The following is an 18,819-nucleotide window of genomic DNA, read 5'->3' as shown; positions in this document are numbered from 1 at the left end:
TCTATGGTACTATGCATATTACGATTTGCTACCGTGCTACGGCTCTATATTCGAGTTTTCAAATCCTAACGGTCGATCCGAACCGTTCATCTTGTTCTCCATATTAATATGTGTTCGGAGACCAAATTTTACATTTTTTGAAATTTTTTTACTATTTTTTTAGATTTATTAAAAATCACTGTTTTTGAATGGTCCAGAATTTTCAGATCAAGTGATTTTCTAAATATCTAAAAAAATAGTAAAAAATTTTCAAAAAATGTAAAATTTGGTCTCCAAACACATATTAATATGGACAACAAGATGAACGGTTCGGATCGACCGTTAGGATTTGAAAACTCTAATATAGAGCCGTAGCACGGTAACAACCCGTGATATGCATAGTACCATAGCCTCACTCATTATTTAGAACCTAAGGCTTTACAAGTAGGTTTTTCAAAACTATTAAAACACACTTTATTCCTAGCTAATCAGATAACTCAAATTGTAGCAGCCTTAATAAGTTATATTAATGTACGATCTTTAAGAGAAATTCAAACATCTAAAAGCCAGAGAAGTCTAAAACAGTATCACAAATAATTGGTGCGTTTTTTCACTGTTTATCTACTGTGGCTGAAATAAAACTAAGAGGAGGGTTCAAATGCCTCCATGTTTTTGTGCCTCCATCATGCCTCCATCTCTCTCTATCATTTTGGAAGTTCAAACAGTCGATCCGAACCGCTCAACCTAACCTCCATACTAAAATATGTTTGGAAACCAAATTTTATATTTTTAGGAATTTTTTTACTATTTTCTTAGATAGGTACAAAATCAGTAAATCTGAACCATCTAAAAACAGTATTTTTGTACCTATCTAAAAAAATAGTAAAAAAATTCCTAAAAATATAAAATTTGGTCTCCAAACATATTTTAGTATGGAGGTTAGGTTGAGCGGTTCGGATCGACTGTTTGAACTTTGAAAATGATGGAGAGAGATGGAGACACAAAAACATGGAGGCATTTGAACCCTCCTCTAAAACTAATGTAGCTAGGCTGATGGCTATATGCGAACTTGAATACTGTTGTAGGTGTCCTCACACTTTAATAAGATTTGCGAATAATGTACGAAGTATTAAATTTCTGAATATGATTGAAAAATTAATTATTTTTTAATACATAAGTTATCTATAAATTATACGTATAAACCGCTCATCAGTCGTGAATTTTTTTAATAATATAGTTCCTCAGTTTTGGTTTTAATTAATATGTTTGAACTTTTGTGTAGAGGTGTTATTTTTACTTGATTATTCGGAGCTGATTCGGAACTGATTCGGATCCGATTAATTTGGATAGGGTATGGTTGAAAAAAATATAACCCGTTAAATTATGAATACAGTTACAAAATTAATAATTTAATATTTGATTCGGATTCGAACCGAACCTGATAATCCACAAACAAGTTATGAGTATCTATTTATCCGTAACTGAAAAACTGAACCCGAAATATTAGATAAGTATTCAGACCCTGACTCAAACTGTTTTGAAGCTAAGTATATAAATTAAAATTCTAACCCGAACAATTTTAAAATACCTCTACTTCTATAATGCGAGAAGGAGATAAATCTCACCTAAAAAGGTATAACTTCCTCCTCATCAGTGACCTACTGACAAGCTGAATAGATATTTAAGAATTCAATATATTAGATGTTAGAAAAAGAAAATTGTACTTGATAGGATTGTATTAATATTCTAAATAGTGCACTATAGCGTTTATGGACTTTAAATTCTGAGTTATGGAATAAAAGTGCGTTATTTCAGCTACGACTATTATAGCACTAATAACAATATAGTGGCATGTAGCGTAAATAGCGCACACTATGGTACATAGACTTATATTTTAAGGTCCAACTTAAAAATTTCTTTTAAGGACAAAATTTGTTTTAAGTCCATACTGCTTTTGCTTTTGAATAAAAAAATAAATGTGTTTATAACAAGATGCTTAGGTTATTTTGAATAGACAAAAAATAGTTTATGTCATGATGCTTAGGTTATTTTGAATAGAAAAAAATAAATATATAGTTTATGATATTACTAGAGATATTTGAATAGGAATTTGGACTTTTATTGGTTCAATCTTAATTTTATAATTTCTTAATTAATTTGGTGTTACTTATTGCTTTATGAGACTTTAGATAACGTTGATAATTACTATAATTATATAATATAATCTTGCAAAAAATAAATGTTATATAGGATAGCTTTCGTCCGACATTTTTATTTTTACCCCATTAAAAAAATATTTTAATAATAATAACCAAAGTTTAGTAATAATTTTAAAAATACCCCACTCGTGGAATTTTTCCACGGGCTGGAATTTTAATTCCAATTTTTTTTTAAAACAGAAATTTGTTTTTATTTTTTATTTTTTGTATTGAAATATTAGAAATGTTGGATATATTTCTTTGAAAATAGATGGAATACAATATAATTTGATTTATTAGAAAGAGTGTAACAAATAACCCAGATTAATATTTTTCAGGCCTGATTTTTCGCGGCTGTAAGAAAAATTAATATATATTTTTATGTGTTATTGGAAAAATAATAAAAATGCTTAGATTCTGAGTTATTGATCCCGGTTCAAAAGTCACTTCTATGTAATCTAGAAAATATTGTGATCCTTCTAGGACATTTAATTTATGGAAAATGGTATCTATTTTTGAAAAAAAAACAAAAACTTTAAGTTATTTAATAATTATTATTCAAAAAGAATTCTCAAAATAGATACAACTTTTTATAAATTAAATGTCCTAGAAGGATCACAATATTTTCTAGATTACATAGAAGTGACTTTTGAACCGGGATCAATAACTCAGAATCTAAGCATTTTTTTTTCCAATAACACATAAATAAATATATTAATTTTTCTTACAGCCGTGAAAAATCCGGGCTGAAAAATATTGATCCGGATTATTTGTTACAGTCTTTCTAATAAATCAAATTATATTGTATTCCATCTATTTTCAAAGAAATATATCCAACATTTATAATATTTCAATACAAAAAATAAAAAATAAAAACAAATTTCTGTTTAAAAAAAAAAATTGGAATTAAAATTCCACGGGTGGAGTATTTTTAAAATTATTACTAAACTTTGGTTATTATTATTAAAATATTTTTTTAATGGAGTAAAAATAAAAATGTCGGAGCTTTCGTTGTAGCTGCATTATTCGTGATATTTTTTTTTAACTTTCCCGCAACTCGATAATCGTTATTTAGAATCTTGAATTGTATACAACAAGGTTAACAATATTTTTTGTAATCAAAAGTATTTATTAAAAGACTTAGAGAACCTAATAAAATAAAAATATATCATAGCGGAACGGTTAAGAAAACGGCACTATTTTAGTATTGCACTGTTATAACGTTATAGTTTTTATGGTCTAAAATACTATAACACCGGCATAATATGCTATTTAGAACCCTAAGAAATATAAATATTAAATATGATAATATGTCATGAAATATCGTATTATATATGAACTGAATATATTTTTATCTAAGAATATGATAAATAAAAATAATTCTGAATTATATGTGTATTATATCATAATTATAAATTTCTGACGTATTATATCAAAATTACTTTCTGACATATTATATCATAGTTATTAGGAGCTAAGGCCTCTCGTAGCTGATTTTTTTCTATTAATATCCAAAAATAAATAAAAAATACAAAATTATCCAAGACTTATGGGTATTTTTAAAAATGCCCAAACCGTTAGAAATTTTGGCGATCTTTTAAAAAAAAAAAAAAAAAATCCAAGACTGTCATAAATTCTGATGGTCCCGGGACTTTTTTTTAAGATGTGTTCATATTTTTAAAAAATGAATTTGACATTATGGTCAACAAAAGTGTTAATATCACATTGGACCCTATAAGGAAGAAATGGTTGAGCCGCATGAAGAATTGATGTCACATAGAAATCATTCGATTGCAAATCCCACTAAAATAGAGGGACCCACACAAAGAACTATGATAAAGGAAGTTTAATGTTGGTTCTATTGATGCTAAGAACTATGATAAAGGAAGTTTAATGTTGGTTCTATACACAAAGAACTATGATAAAGGAAGTTTAATGTAGGCTTCTATTTGGTAATCAATCAACAATGGTTTGTGATTCTGTATGTATAGCTAATAAGTAACACGTCTTGCTAACATAAGATCAGTGGTTTTTGAGTGTCAATTGGTTCTCAACAGCTAAATGAGAGCATGCTACCATGAGTACATGCATTGACCTATTTATCAATTCAATATTGTTGAGAACTTTTTTAAAATAAATTTTCCTTCTTTATATTGAGACATTCTAAACCAATTTCACAATTGCCTTGCTCTGTGAAATCATCATTTGTAGATGAGAGAGGGTTCTCTCTCTTGTCTGTTCAACATTAAATTTTTCCTTCTCAATATTTAAAAATAACCATCATATTTTTATTGTGTCAATTTTATCTCTCTTTTCTTCATCATCGAATTGTCAATTAAACTTTAGAAAAATAAACACATCTAAAAAAAAAAAATTACATGACCCCAGAATTTTTAAATGTCTTGAAAAAAATTAAAATTCTTTAAAATAATGGTCGCTTCTGACAGTCTGGGTAGTTTTAAAAATACAAAAAAATATGGACATTTTTATATTTTTATATTTAATGTTGAATATAAGTAAAAATCAGCTCTCATAGAGAATTCGTATCCTCTGTCTTTAACTCAAAAGAAAATATTTTGAGTTAATGAATTTTGACTATATGATATGTTTTAAAATTCGTATAAATTATATTTGCATTAATAGTGAAGACTTCCTATATTATAGGAGGAGATAAATTGACCCAGATTAAAATTTTGAGATTCATTATTTAAAAAAATTCTTTTTTGAATTAATGAAGACTTATTGACTCAAAAGATTCCCTTAGATAAAGCAGAGGATACGCATTCTGGGCCAGCTGGCTTCACCTTAGCCGCAGGCCCCGTCACACTGAAAAAAATATGTCCCATTTAGAGTTAGACACAGAATATCTCATATTCTCGTATATCCCAAACCAGAAAATTGCAATCACGGACTCGCAGACTCCAAATTTAGGAAGTTCCCAGTTTAGGGATCATTTTATTGTTTCCCAGTTTTTTCTCACAACTCCCTCGCCTCCGAGTCCGACACAGAATTTAATACGACTTTAAAACCCGTCGATGAGACCTCGCGAGACAGAGACGACCGACGAGGAAACTCCAACGCCGCCTCCGCCGTCTCTTGAAGCTCTGTCCGCCGACCAGCCACCGCCTCAGACCCCGTCCCAGGTCTCTCCGACCAACGGCGCTGGTCCGAGCAGCATGGCGGCGCGCGATTCTGAACCCGCCGCCGATCCAAAGGAGCCTCTCTCCACCACCACTACCAACTCCCCTAACCGCCTCATGTCAGAACCTCTGCCTCCCGATGGTCGCAGGAGCGGATCATTGCCGTCTGACCGATGCCCCGCTTCTCCTCCAGCAGGATCCCGACGATCGCCGGATTTTCGGCGGCGCGGCTCTTCACCTCCCAGAGAATTGAATCGACGCAGGTCTAGATCGCCTTTTCTGGCAGAATTCAACCGGAGGCGGCGTAGATCCCCTCCTCTAACAGAATTTGGTCGGAGGGGGCACAATTCTTCCCCTCTGACAGAAAGTGCATGGCATGGGAACCATGGTTTTAGAGAACTGAGGCGCACTCCCCCTCACAGAGGAATGCCTCTGGAAGGATTTAGGTGCCGGGGGTCCCCACCTCGCATGACAGAATTTCGGCGCCGGGGGTCCCCTCCTCTAGCAGAAGTGAGGCGGCGTGGGTCCCCACCTCTGGCAGAGTTCAGACGGCACAGATCCCCTTTGATGGTAGATGCACATCCCTATGGTCGCGGATCTGGTGATCGAGGTATGTGTTTTATAAAAACCCTGCATTTTGTTGTATTCCTAAATCTTAGTGCTAGTGTTAATTTGTAGTTGTTGGTTTGTGAGTGTTGTGTTTGTGTAATCACAATGTAAGACGAAGGGCTAAACATCTGGTCCTTTCAGAAAACCAACATGTTTAGTTTAGTTGTTTACGTGGTACATAGGTTTGTTTATAGAGTAATAAATGAAGCCTATGTGTTAGCTGGAATAACCTTTAAAATCAGCAATTACGTAAAGTTCTTAGAACAGATTTCAAGAAGATCAAGAGCCGGAGAAGTTAGATAATATACCTTGCACAAATAATGCATCAAAGTCAGCTTGTTATTTCTTGCACGGGTATCTGACAATTTAAGAAGACTATTTAATCTGAATCCAACAGCAGAGCCTATGAAATCAGAGACAATATAAGTAAATAGTTATATCTATTCTTTCAATATAATTCATGCTCGTACCTCTAATGTCTCTTGCTCATTTGGTCCATTTCACTTTTTTAGTTTTTACATTTTGTCACTAAATGCTTAATAGATTGGCATAAACATAGTAATTAATATCAGGATTATATGCTGCAAGTCCTTTTGATATAGTTCTTGCTGCATTGGTCTAGTGGATGGTTGAATAATGCATAGATGGCCAGAGGCAGACTAAAACATCCGTAGGGCATTTATATTCAAAAGAATTGAATCACGTATGTATGATTATAGTTATAATTAAAAAGTAATTCATGTCAGTTGGTGCTTTAGATTTTTATGAAAAATCAACAGCGCATTACCTTATTCTTTTGTACAAATATGCTGACGTGTCATCTTTTATTTTAGAATATAGTTTTGGGTGGTATTCTGTGGTGTCAATAGGGTGCGTACAAAGTTTCGTTTTAGGATATTATGTTTTGAAGATCTGAAAAAATCTACTATGAAGTCTTAATGTTTAATGTATGTCAGTAATCAGTAGTATATTGCAAAATTAAAGGGTTTCCAATTAAATAGCAACTGTTAGGTCGATCCATCAATGTTTCTACAATGCAAAGTTGATACCGTGGATGAAGTTAAACTAGAAAATAATGAGTGAAATTGAAAAAATAAATGCAGTCTGTTTTCAAGCAAATAAAAGAATAAAAGGTACGTAATTCCTTTAAATAATAAATAAATTATTGCACACATTAGCTTAATAATTAATATGCTGTGAATTTAATGCAAATATTTATTTCTGTTAAATCATAGCTGCATTGGACAAAATGGCATTCTTTGTTGGATTTCTATCCTTTTTTTAATATCTTCATTGTTGCACTCAGGCATAAGAGCTCCTATAGATGCCAAATGAAGAATGAATTTGACTTAATGATATAATGTCTTCCAAGTTGATTGACTTGGTTAAGGTTCTCTCTTAGTGGAGGGGAATTTTCGCAATTGACTTTGAGACTTGAGGAACTTTTTGAGGGATTATAATGGCTACTTGGGACAACACAAGGGTACAGGTTGATAAAGTAAGTCCAGATGAGGAATTTCTGGGAGATGTTATATTAGGTGCTTAATCATGCATGGGCTTTTGTGTTAGGTTTTAGGTAAGGGATTTTGGATATTAGCGGTAAATCCTCTGTCAGGCTTATGGGATCTATATAAATTATGCTCTTAAATGAAAATGTAGTTTGGCGTTGCATGGTTTATATATCTTTCAAAAGAGCTTCAAACGGAATAGCCTTGCTTGGGAAACAGCATGGCCTTCTATGCATTGTTGAGTTATTGGATATTGCTTACAAATTGGTCAGGAGTTTAACTTAATTAACCGTCCTTAAGGTAAAGTGGGTGTTTTGGGCTTTACCGCATGTTTCAAGATTCTTGGAGACTGAAAAACATACCTTGAATTACAAAGGGAATCCACGTGTTTCTTAAATTCAAGGAGATCCTCAAACTTAGTCGGGTGAATTCTGGAGGGGCTTGATGCATTACAACTGCAACATCAAGGGAAATTTAGATTGTTTCTGGCTTAATCATTTGGTTTTGGAACCTTGGTGATATGTCTAGCCATTCCAATAGTTGAAGCTAACAGAATCCATAAAGCTCTTCTGAACTGGTGATGGTGAATGGCATGACTCCATGAAACTGCGAACTATCTTTTCTTTCTTTTTAGATGCGCCTCTTCATATACTTCCAAAGCATAGTGATTTTGTTCAATAAAGCTACCCAAGTCTATTAAAGGTCGCTGTCAACAAGCGCCACTTACTTTTGGTTATTAACAAACTGTGTTGCTAGTTCCCTAACAAAATCTGGTAATTGCAAACCTGGTTGTTTTTTCATTCATAACTATTGGTAGTCTGGTACTGTCTTCGAGTCCTTCTGGCAGCATGATTGCTTCTTCGGAGGACTGGAAATTCAGAAAAAAAAATGCTATTTGGGACACCCAATTAAAAACTGAATCTGTTTTAAATTCTGTCCAACATAATGAGGTAATACAGTTGATTTCACAATCACGACGTTCATGCTTTTGGAATTTGCTTAATGGTTCTACTGTACATTATCCTTATTATGACTCATGGAAGGAAAAAATCTTTGCCAGGTGGAGTTCTATTTTCTTTGTCAATCTGCCTACTGTTATCTTCAAGTTTTCACTGATTTTGTTTCCTTAGGATATCCCATGCATGCTGGTCCAATATCCCCCCCACACAGGCTCAGGTCTGACGAGGCACGGTTTGACATGGAGTTTGACGGGCCTGCTGGCCCCTCACGGCATGGGCATGGATTTCGAGGTGGGAGGGAAGATGGGAGGTTGAAGGACCGGGATAGTCTGTTGCTGAATGGTCGAGAGAAAGGTGCTGGTGGCAGAGGACAGGGCCAGTCTTCACGGGGACCCGCTCCTCACTATGAGCTTAGAAATGATCCCAACTTGTCTCCCAGGGAAGGCGATTGGATATGTCAGAATGCGAGGTAACATGTTTTCCAGGAGATATTTCTCTTAGGAATTATCAAAATTTCCAGAGAGTTCTAACCTTCAGTTAGGGACAACCAAAATTCTCTCTAAATTATCAAGTAGTCTTGGAAAACTAGAGTTGTCATGTAATCCCTCTGAGGTAAGGAATATTCACTCCACCTCTGTGCCCCATTTTATTCAACTATCTGCTGACTCATCATTATTTTTCTCTTGGTGGGGCAAGGAGAGTGGAGGGTTAGTTTCTTTCGTCCTTTTCTTTTCTTTTTGTGCAAAAACTGGTAGTCATAGAATTTGGTGATACTTTCATGTTTTACATGGTGTTCATGGCATTTCTTGGTTTTCATTGATATTCAGAAGGAAATTTATATGGTGTCAGCACTCCAGAAGGATATTTTGAGGCTTCTGGGGTTATGCATAATTTTTTTTCTTTTCTTTATGCTTACAATTTTTCCTTATTTTAGTTGTGGCAACCTCAATTTTGCTAGACGAACCCACTGTAACATCTGCAACAAGCACCGGCATGCAAATCAGCTACAGAATCGTAGCCTAAGCCCACAACGGGGCTACTTCTCCCCCCCTCCACCTCTCCACAGGTCCCCACCACCTCTCCACAGGTCCCCACCAGTCAGGATGCTGGGCCCTCCACCTGAACGAGTGTTACATAGAGAACCCGTGAGGTTTCCTCGCTCTCCACCACGTGATTGGGCCATGGACGCGGGCCCTTTTAACCCACGCGGGGAGAGATTAGTCCGTGCTGATTTACTAGAAGAATGTAGGGAAATACATGGTGGGATGGGTTGGCAAGGGAATGAAGAGTTTCCTAGGAGAGAGAGAGGTGTCAGAGATGGATTTTTACTGGAGACAAGACGGGGTAGAAGGTCAGTTTCACCCGTGCGCGGTAGGTTTACTAGGGATCTGCGAGAGAGAAGCCGGTCACCCATTGGAGATAGGAAGTTCAAGTTTGTTGGGAGCACTAGGGGTAATCGGGATTTTGGCACGGGCTTTAAAAGGAGTCGTGGTGATTCCTTTAATAGGCGGAGCCGGGGTGATGGGAGAGTTGTCGGCCGGGGTGATGGGAGAGTTGTCGGCCGTGGTAGGAATGGTAATGCTTACTAGAGGCAAAAAAATTTAGTCTCAATTAAACTGTGAGATAATTATATTATTTGTTGGTAATTTGTTATTGTACTTTTATCGAGTTATGTGGGGGGATTTTAGGGTTGTTGCTTTGCAAATGATTTGGAGCTGGAGCAATTTCTCTGGATTTAGATTTTCAAATGGTTTGCTTCCACGTCCGTTGATTGTCGTCTAGTGTATGCTGTTTCTTTACCATTTCAACTGTTGTTGGATAATTACGCCTTGGGTACAAGTCCAGTTAGATGACTGGTCATATTCCTTGCCTGTTTGATTTTCTATTCGGTAATACTGCCATTCTCTTTGGCACGAATTGTTCGTCTCTGTCTCTGATAAATGAAGTAAAAGCGCATATTTTTTAATCTTGGACTTCTGTGTTAACATTTACTTCTCTGCGGTATTGTAATTTCATAACAGGGAAGGCAGATCGCACATGATCAAAATGAGAAATTTGCACCATAATTGTTCCAACTTTTTTTTTTTTTCGATTTTATTTATGTTCAGATAGTATTGTACATTCAAACAAGCAACTCATTAGCAATTCAGAACAAAAAGAGCGCAACCATGGGAATTAACAAAGGCAGAAATAGTTGTTTTAAGAGGCTGCATGTTCTTCCCGCTCCAAACTTCTGTGCAGTTGCAGGAACCTTGCTTGAAGAAGCTACTGCCTATGGAGTCTTGCAAATCTGACACACTAGCAGTTATGTGCGTTGCTGTGGGATTAAGGTTGAAAAATGCAAGATAGATTTCCCCTGCAACAATGCAATTGTCTTTCAGAAATGCACCAACAAAATACTTCTGATCAAAGAATTAATTTTATTCCTGACATAAGCAGCAATAGATTTATTTATTTCAGGCTATCAAACTTTGCACCTCAGGAAGAAATCCATATCCTTTAGATGGGGGAAAATTCGCTAGGAATAATTTTTCAAATCGGCTTCTTTTTGTTCTTATCAAGTGTGGACCAAAGAAAGAGAAATGCTTTTTAGTTACCTCGTAAGAATCTTAATTGTCACTAAGACATTGACATATTTATTGGTATATTGAAAACAATGTATAAATTGGCTCTCAAAATGTTGGTGTTCAGCATGGCACTGACAAAAAATAGCCAGCATTGCAGATTGGTACTTAATGGCACGAAGCTGACTCAGCTATGAATACATCCCGGTTATTATTTCATTAGTATCAGGCTTTAACTATGACTCAGGTAACACTTAGATCTATTTTGTTACACCCATCCAGACAAGTATCCAGCAGCTTTTACTTGGCATCAGTTAGCTGGTGACAATTAATATGTAATTAAATTAAGCTACTGTAGTAGCTATATCTTTTTAGATTTAGATTCAGACTGCCAGTTATTATCGTTCTTGGACTAATCATGAAGCAGTCTAAAAACACACACACAAGGTTGTAGAACTATAAAGAAGACAAATTTGAGAAAATGTAAAAAAAAAAAAGAAGTTCAACACTGACCTTTTCTACCAGTGGCTACCCAAGACCTAATCCCTCCACTGGTGGTACTCACTGCACCAGAAGATAAAGTCAGATTCTGTAGTTTTTAGAAAAATCAAGCAACACCATATGAACATGCTCATACTGCTAAAAAGGAGCCTCTCACCCAACATCGGCACTTAAAATTAAACAAAGACAGAAATATAGGATCCACAATTGCAGCATAATTTAGATATTAAAATTCTAGTGAATAAAAGTTAGAAACAACAGTACCAAATTTGAGACGGAAGATTGGGAGAAAATGTTGATTTTGTCCTTTACAACAAACTCAAATTACAGAATCATCAATTAACTTACCTTCGTTAGAATTCACTTTTGCACACATGTTTGAGTAGCTGTTTACAAGGGTTCCATCATCATTTAAACTCCACATCTGCAATTTTAGGCAACACAAAAGAACAATTTCAACAAATTGCAATTAGCAACCTACTAGGTACTAGTGTATATACCTGGCTAGTATGCCATTTGCAACTGGTTAATCTAATGTCTTGTATGTCTGATGCTATCCTTTTTCTTCCTGGAGATGCATCCAAACAATAATCATCTCTCTGAGAAGCTACAAGATGGAAAATTTCTCTGTGTTCTTGATATATAACATCCTTATCACTGACAAAGAAAAAAATAAATTTTCTTATACACTACTTTTCATGGAGAATTTTACATATTTATTCCAAAGGAACCATAAATAATAAAGAACTCGCACAGAGCCATATTTTCTGTATTAAAAAAAAATATATATTGCAACAAGGAAAATCCAAAGGTCCTTTTTGAAAAATGTGGTTAATTATGAGATGATGATAAAACACCCATATTTAAAAGTTAAAGTTATCTTTTGCAATTAATGATTACATCAACAACGGTGGATCATTCAAAATGATAATTTGTTTGAAAGGTATTACTTGGAATAAGTGTCTCAACCAAGCAAAAATTGTAAAATTTTCATTCAAAAATGTGCTTGTTTTTAACTAAAACATTTTAAACATGTGGCCATGGGCCAACTATCTACCTTGAGAAAAGCACGTTCCTTTTGAGAAGGCAATATGAGAAGTTATCATTTCGTCTCATTTTCAAGTCCCAACAAATCTGATCAGGATTCCCTGTTTGCAAGGTAGCGTTCCAACATTTTGCTTTTTCATTGTTACAACTTGTCAGATCAAAATATTTCTTTTCAGGCTTTTGTTGATTCATCTTCTCCTTGAACTTGAAAAAAATATGGTTTTTCTTTCTGAGGTAGTTCTTAGTTGTGTAGACATGGGGAAACTGATAAACAGTTAAAAAATTAGGCCAAATTCAATAAAATAATTAAAAGCAGAAATAATTTAAACACTTACCTCCGAGTTGTTTGAACTATAAGAATTAATCTCCAGTAAGATAGGGTTGCTGATCAGGCTTAGTGTAGTTCCATCTAAGTTTCTTAAATCACCTCCAAACATCAAAGGAGACTTGGCCATTGACCAAAGTGTCATCTGCACAATTTCACAAAAACAAAGATATAAAACGAGCAAAAATTTATCAGCATGGTAATACACGAGTCAATTATGTCAACCAAAGGAGTCGATTGGTGGGATTAAATTGCTCCATCACGCTAACCAATATATTCTCAAATAAAAGCTGAAGCTGATAATGAGATTGTACTATTTAACTACTTTGTAATTTTTTATTCCTTAAAACAAATAGTTTGTGGGCATTTTGCCTGCTGACCTAAAAAAAAGCTGAATCTGATAAAAAGGGACATTGAATTTCCCCCTTGCAAATAACATTAAATAGTTTACAGTATTTGCTACTAACACTCAATAATTCCAATAAAGCTAAGAAACAACACATTTTGAGATGTTTGCAATCTGTACCAACCCTCATTAAGTTTTTGATAATTTTTTCTCGCAACTGCAGTAAGTTTTCCTAACCCATGAGCTATAAATGACTAAGAGCAAACTCAGTGGATTCATATGTTTGGCTAAGTTTTATGAAGTATTGACCAAGAGTTTTGGTTAATTTAATGTTAAAAATAAGAAGTACTCTAGTCATCATTTGCTAGACTTGAGCTTTCTATCCGTGGTTCATTATTTGCAAATAACTCAAGGCATCCATACTAAGAGTTTTGTAATTTTTTTAACCAATTAAAAGGGACAACAAAGCAAGATCACCAACCTGGGTTTTCTGTTCATCAAGAGTTAGATTACATTTCCTATGAGGGCCTTGCCGTACACCTGTTAGATTTAATTATAAAATATCACATATCTTTCTGTTTACTTAACATTGTTTATAGTTTGAAAATAAATTGTAATGCCAACTACAGTTATTACTGTACCAGCAATACCTGGATCAGTTAGCCAACCAAGGGGTAGCATGTCTAAGTCTGGCCATGACCTTCCCCTAAACCCTTCAGCTCCAATTTTTCTAACAGAAGCAAAGTCTCTGAATCCAAAATAGAAAAATGGTGGACAAGAGATTAAGCTTATTTTTTTAATTTTCTAACAGAAGCTTATTATTATTACTTATCTTTATTTTATGATTGTGATTGGGTTTCATTTCTAGCCTACTCCAACTTGTTTGGGACTAAAGGCTTGGTTGTTGTTGTTGTTGTTGTTGCGAAAGAGGGACAAAACCAAGATTGAAATTCTGGTGGCATATGTAATCTTCAGCTGTGACTTGTGATAAAAACTTCCTCCCTGCTGTGATTTAGCATCATATAATTAAACGAGGCATGTAAAATAGAACTAATCTGTGATAACCTTGATATGTTAAAATGAGATGCCACATCAGACCATGTGTCCCAATCATCAGCTGTTACCCTATACATGTTGACATACTTGTCGATGGTCTCCGACATTGATGGTGTCACGTGGGTCCCAGGAGAAATCGACAAGATCACTGGCTGATCAAGCTCCTTAAGCACCTGGATAGAATCATTGTCATAGTTAATGTTGATTCTAGAGATTCATCAAAATTCAAAGCAGAGTTTTCCAGAAGAATCACATGCAATTAACATATTCCCTTGAAAGAACAAATATTGTTCAAAATCCACAGAAACATCCAATATGCACATCTAAAACATGGAAAGTGCAAAGTATGCAACTTCCCCTCCTTGAAATTTGCCCAAATTACCCTTCAGTCCTCCCTTATTTACACTGTCAGGAAGGAGGGGAATATTGGGTATCCTTTAAAGTAAATGAGAAAGATCCAAGTGATAACACTCTAAATTCTTTAAGGGAACAAGCGAATTACCCCTTTCAGCAACTATGGTCAAAGCTAAAATGTAAAATAACTATAAGCAGAATTACTAGATATTGCAGTACCTGAGAAACAGTGATTATTTCCTTCGGATCATAGTCATCCCCAAAGACACAATCAAGCTTCACTGATAAAGATATATAGAAGGTAGACACCAATATTACTCGATATCTCTTTTGGTTATGTTTAATAATAGGATCACTAGCAGCAGAACTAGGGTGTTCTTTAAGCTCACCATGGGACTTAGTGAGCTTAACTTCAAAACCTATCGAATTGGATTCAATGATGAATTTGAACCGTTGAAATTGATCTATTTCATGAGTGATGCGTTTGCATGCAAAAATTTATAATTTTTTTAACTGATTTAGTACAAAGTATAAAACCAATTCGAGCGGTAAAAAAAAGAAAGTATAAGTATAAAGTCAAGTGGTAAAAAGAAAGGTCTATAAGTTAATTTTAATGCATTCATTTTTTATAATTTTTTTACTGCTTGACTTTAAACTAAATTAATTCAAAATTTTATAAATTTTGCATGTAAATCCCTCGTGAAGTAGATCAGTTTCAATGGTTCGGATTCGTCGTTTGAAGCCAATTCGATAGGTTTTGGAGTTAAACTCACTATGGAGCTTGATGAGCTTAAGAACACTCTAGTTCTACTCTCACTAGCAGTATGTTTTTGTATCTTTCATTGCAAAATTTATCCGAACTTCTATAATTTTTGAAGTAACAATTAACCTTTTCTAGATTGATACAAAACCCCATTAAATTCAGGCAATCAATTTTGAAATTTGCCCTTATCTACTGTTTTTTTTTTTTTTTTTTTTTTAATTCCAAGCCAGGATTATATAGAACTGAGTCGACTCAACTTACGATTTCCAAGTTAGCATGAATTAATCATGAATAATTTTCATAGAGCTAAAAGATCTACCTTGGTGCAACTTAGCCATTTTTGTTGACTAAACATTGACCTCAGTCATTAGGAGTGTTTGGATAAATTTAGCTCTTATTCATAATTCATGTAATTTGAATATAAGCAAGATCATCTTAAAGAGTTAACTGTACCAAAATCAACACCCCATTCAGTGTACAGGTGATAAAGGGACCTTAGAAAGGCTTTTCCGGCTTTTAAATCAGTGTTAACACTCATAAAACCATGTTGCATCCATCCACATGTTCTTTGTGTGAGACCTATATCTCTGGCTGTCCAGTTTCTGCCATCCTCATTGTACACAACTCCCTTCAAACAAAAAAAATAAAATCAATAGTTTAAAGAAATATATGACGTATAAGTCGTTTTCGCTCAGATATGCTGACAGTTTCTCCCGTATAAGGGAATGGTGATGTAACCATAATGACCATTGGTACTAATAACAAAAGGACATATATAATTGCATTTCTGGAAAATAACATTCAGATCTTTTCATATTGCAGATAATGCACAACATTCCTAACAATAATGAGCAACACAAGATGAGATATTTTGAAACTTCATACACAATTTTTACCACAGAGTATTGAGTATTGACAATTCAGGGTTTAGACTATCTCCTTTAGGTTCCATTTTTCTTACCAGAAGTTGAACTAAAATCAAGCCAAGCAGATCTATTAATTCAGTTCTGAGTTAGTTTATATGAAATAGTTAATAAGAGACTTGGTGGAGTTGATACAAAAATATTAGGGGCAGCGATCTTTTGTTTAACTTCATTTTAATTTTGAGATGCTGAGTATTCTATGAAGGCTCCAAGCAATAGATAAAGATCATAAAATAATTGCTGTAACTTGGTTTGTTCATTTAGTAGCAAATCTTTCTAATTTTTCCCCTTAAGAGGTTTGCATACGCAGTTGTTATATTTCACAACTGGACAAGTCAAGGAAAGATCATCCAAAAAGCTGAAAATAAATACCGTGTGAACGTCCAAAATAGGTGCATTAGCATCAACTGCTTTTGTGCTTATTCCTCTCATTAAATGGATGCCGAATTTCAAACCCATTCCATGAACCTTCTTTGCCACCTCAGCAAAACCCTTACCATCACTAGATGAAGGCCATCTGTCAGGGTCAGGGATCGGACGGCCCCACTTGTCAATACTGTCATAGCCATAGGAATCTACATACGCACCATCTACATTCTTCCGGTACCAGAGGAAGTCAACCACTACATACTACAATTGTACAAAGTAAGAAAGGATTAAAACTTCAAACTTAAGGTATAAACAGCTAGGTGCCAGTACCTTGCCAGTACTGATATAATCTTTTTCTTTGTTCTTTTCTAAAAAAGACAGAACTCCCCTTTTCTGAACCACATGCACAACCTTTTTTTGTTATGTTTTTGTAGCCAAAGTGCATTAGACAAACAAGCACATTTGCCAAAAACTGTCACATTTTCATTATAAGTTAAAACCTCCTATTTTTATGGCAGAAGAGGTGCCTTTTTCGTAATTTCTTGAAAACATGTGGCAATTTACTTATGTTGGGCTAGAACCTACTAAATAAGAATCCTAATCCTCTTCCTTTTACAAGCCACTGAATCATAGTCCTACAAGGATTTCATAACAATTAAAACCTGACAGGCCCACCAGCCAGTGATTTGTAATAAGAAATGTGCAGATTGCTTGTATCAGAGAACCTTGACTTTTTAAGTAGCCATATTGGATGCAGCAGTTTTACATAGGGTTATATTTGTAATTAGTGCATGATTGTAACAATTGTGTGGTATTTATAACCAACACACCTCACAGTAATCAGCTATAGAGTGCCATAACATAAGACAGCCACTAACTAATCTGTAACTAATTGTTTGTTACAATCATGCACTAATTACAAATATAACCCTATGTAAAACTGCTGCATCCAATAAGCCAGATAACCACATTTCGTGCAACAAAATACACTGATTAGTTTCCAAATACACCCGATAAAGCAATAATAATAAGAAAACCAAATTATTTAATTATCAACCTCATATCCATATGGCAAAAGCTTTTGAGCCAAAATCTCAGCATTTTGCAAAAATGCTTCTTCATCAATAATCCATGAAAAGGAATCATACGAATTCCATCCCCTTGGAGGAAATCTGGCAAGGGTCTGCTCTTCTCCTGCCTTACAGCATCCCCTTAAATTGACACATATCAATTGGTATGAGTTTACTACCTCATTGAAGCACAAACTGAACAAGTGGATATATACAATTACACTTCTCACTAAATTGCAATTACAAAAATATGATAGAAACCATTCTATTAAGCAAGATCCACTTAAGTAATTGAATAGGTTTCAAAAAGGAATTGAATAACTGCAATATGCTGTAAGATTGAAGTGCAGTAGAAATATCTACTTACCTGTAGCAGAAGTTCGTAAAGAGAACTAGCGAAAGAAAAAGGAAAGCTCTCATGTATGTATTTCTCACAACATAAATCTAAATTTCTGGGAAGAATGAATAAAAAATCACGCGAAGTCTGAATCTGAGGCAGAAAGTGTAATTGGAGGACTTGAAGTGTAATTTTTGGGAAACGCTTATCGGACAACCTCTGCAGAAAGTGTCACGTGTCGCTCTCGACAAATGACGAGGCATTATTAATTTCGGGTCGGATCCATTTCGTTTTGTGTTTGCGGTTCAAAATATTTCATTTGGATTCGTATCAATTGAAAAAAATTAATATATTTATTTATATGTTATTGAAAAAAAAAAATATACTTTAAATTTGAGTTATTGATAGCAATTTAAGAGTAACTTCTAGGTAATAAGGTATTAGAAAAAATATTAAATTTGAAACGAATTTCAAATTCGGACGGTGATCGTTCTTATGCGGACACTCTTATGCAAGCCACGATCTCTTGTAACTGCTCCTGTACGACAGTTATGGGTTGATCTAATATAAGATTTAAACTCAGCCGAATCAGAAACTAGCAAATTTATTCACACAGAATGTCTATAGAAAAGAGTCGAACACCTTATCTTCTATTCTCACAAACTACGGCCTAATCTCCTACAAATGAACACGTATCCTCTGCATTAACTCAAAAAGGAATTTTAATACATCTTGACCTTCTGATTTTAAACATAATTAATTCAACCGTCT

The 18,819-nt window shown here is 34.5% G+C and overlaps 2 protein-coding genes across 2 annotated transcripts; one reads left to right on the top strand and one right to left on the bottom strand.

Moving 5' to 3' along the window:
* Positions 1-5,106: 5,106 nt before the first annotated feature.
* LOC144571350 (RNA-binding protein-like protein) lies at positions 5,107-10,276 on the top strand. The gene is made up of 3 exons (XM_078320617.1): positions 5,107-5,927; positions 8,565-8,862; positions 9,328-10,276. The coding sequence occupies exons 1-3, from the start codon at positions 5,213-5,215 to the stop codon at positions 9,980-9,982; spliced, it is 1,668 nt and encodes a 555-aa protein (XP_078176743.1). The 5' UTR covers positions 5,107-5,212; the 3' UTR covers positions 9,983-10,276.
* Positions 10,277-10,447: 171 nt separating this feature from the next.
* On the bottom strand, positions 10,448-18,267 carry LOC144571349 (Melibiase family protein). The gene is made up of 14 exons (XM_078320616.1): positions 18,079-18,267; positions 17,699-17,852; positions 16,645-16,902; positions 15,803-15,977; positions 14,806-14,867; positions 14,242-14,405; positions 13,827-13,924; positions 13,658-13,716; positions 12,841-12,975; positions 12,516-12,769; positions 11,959-12,115; positions 11,807-11,882; positions 11,471-11,521; positions 10,448-10,749 (listed from the first exon to the last, which is right to left on the bottom strand). Exons 1-14 carry the CDS (start codon positions 18,129-18,131, stop codon positions 10,532-10,534), a joined length of 1,914 nt encoding a protein of 637 aa, XP_078176742.1. The 5' UTR covers positions 18,132-18,267; the 3' UTR covers positions 10,448-10,531.
* Between the last annotated feature and the right edge of the window lie 552 nt (positions 18,268-18,819).

The sequence above is a fragment of the Carex rostrata genome, chromosome 19, assembly GCF_964058835.1.
Source record: "Carex rostrata chromosome 19, lpCarRost1.2, whole genome shotgun sequence".
Taxonomy (NCBI): domain Eukaryota; kingdom Viridiplantae; phylum Streptophyta; class Magnoliopsida; order Poales; family Cyperaceae; genus Carex; species Carex rostrata.
The sequence above is the reverse complement of the archived record's forward strand: the minus strand, read 5'-3'. Positions and strand labels throughout refer to the sequence as shown.

Coding starts and splice junctions, on each gene's coding strand:
- LOC144571350 (XM_078320617.1), top strand. CDS start 5,213: ATGAGACCTCGCGAGACAGAGACGACCGACGAGGAAACTCCAACGCCG. Junction 5,928..8,564: donor TCGCGGATCTGGTGATCGAG/GTATGTGTTTTA, acceptor TTGTTTCCTTAG/GATATCCCATGCATGCTGGT. Junction 8,863..9,327: donor TGGATATGTCAGAATGCGAG/GTAACATGTTTT, acceptor TCCTTATTTTAG/TTGTGGCAACCTCAATTTTG.
- LOC144571349 (XM_078320616.1), bottom strand. CDS start 18,131: ATGAGAGCTTTCCTTTTTCTTTCGCTAGTTCTCTTTACGAACTTCTGC. Junction 12,116..12,515: donor AGGAACGTGCTTTTCTCAAG/GTAGATAGTTGG, acceptor TTTCTTTGTCAG/TGATAAGGATGTTATATATC. Junction 11,522..11,806: donor AAAAGTGAATTCTAACGAAG/GTAAGTTAATTG, acceptor CTTCTGGTGCAG/TGAGTACCACCAGTGGAGGG.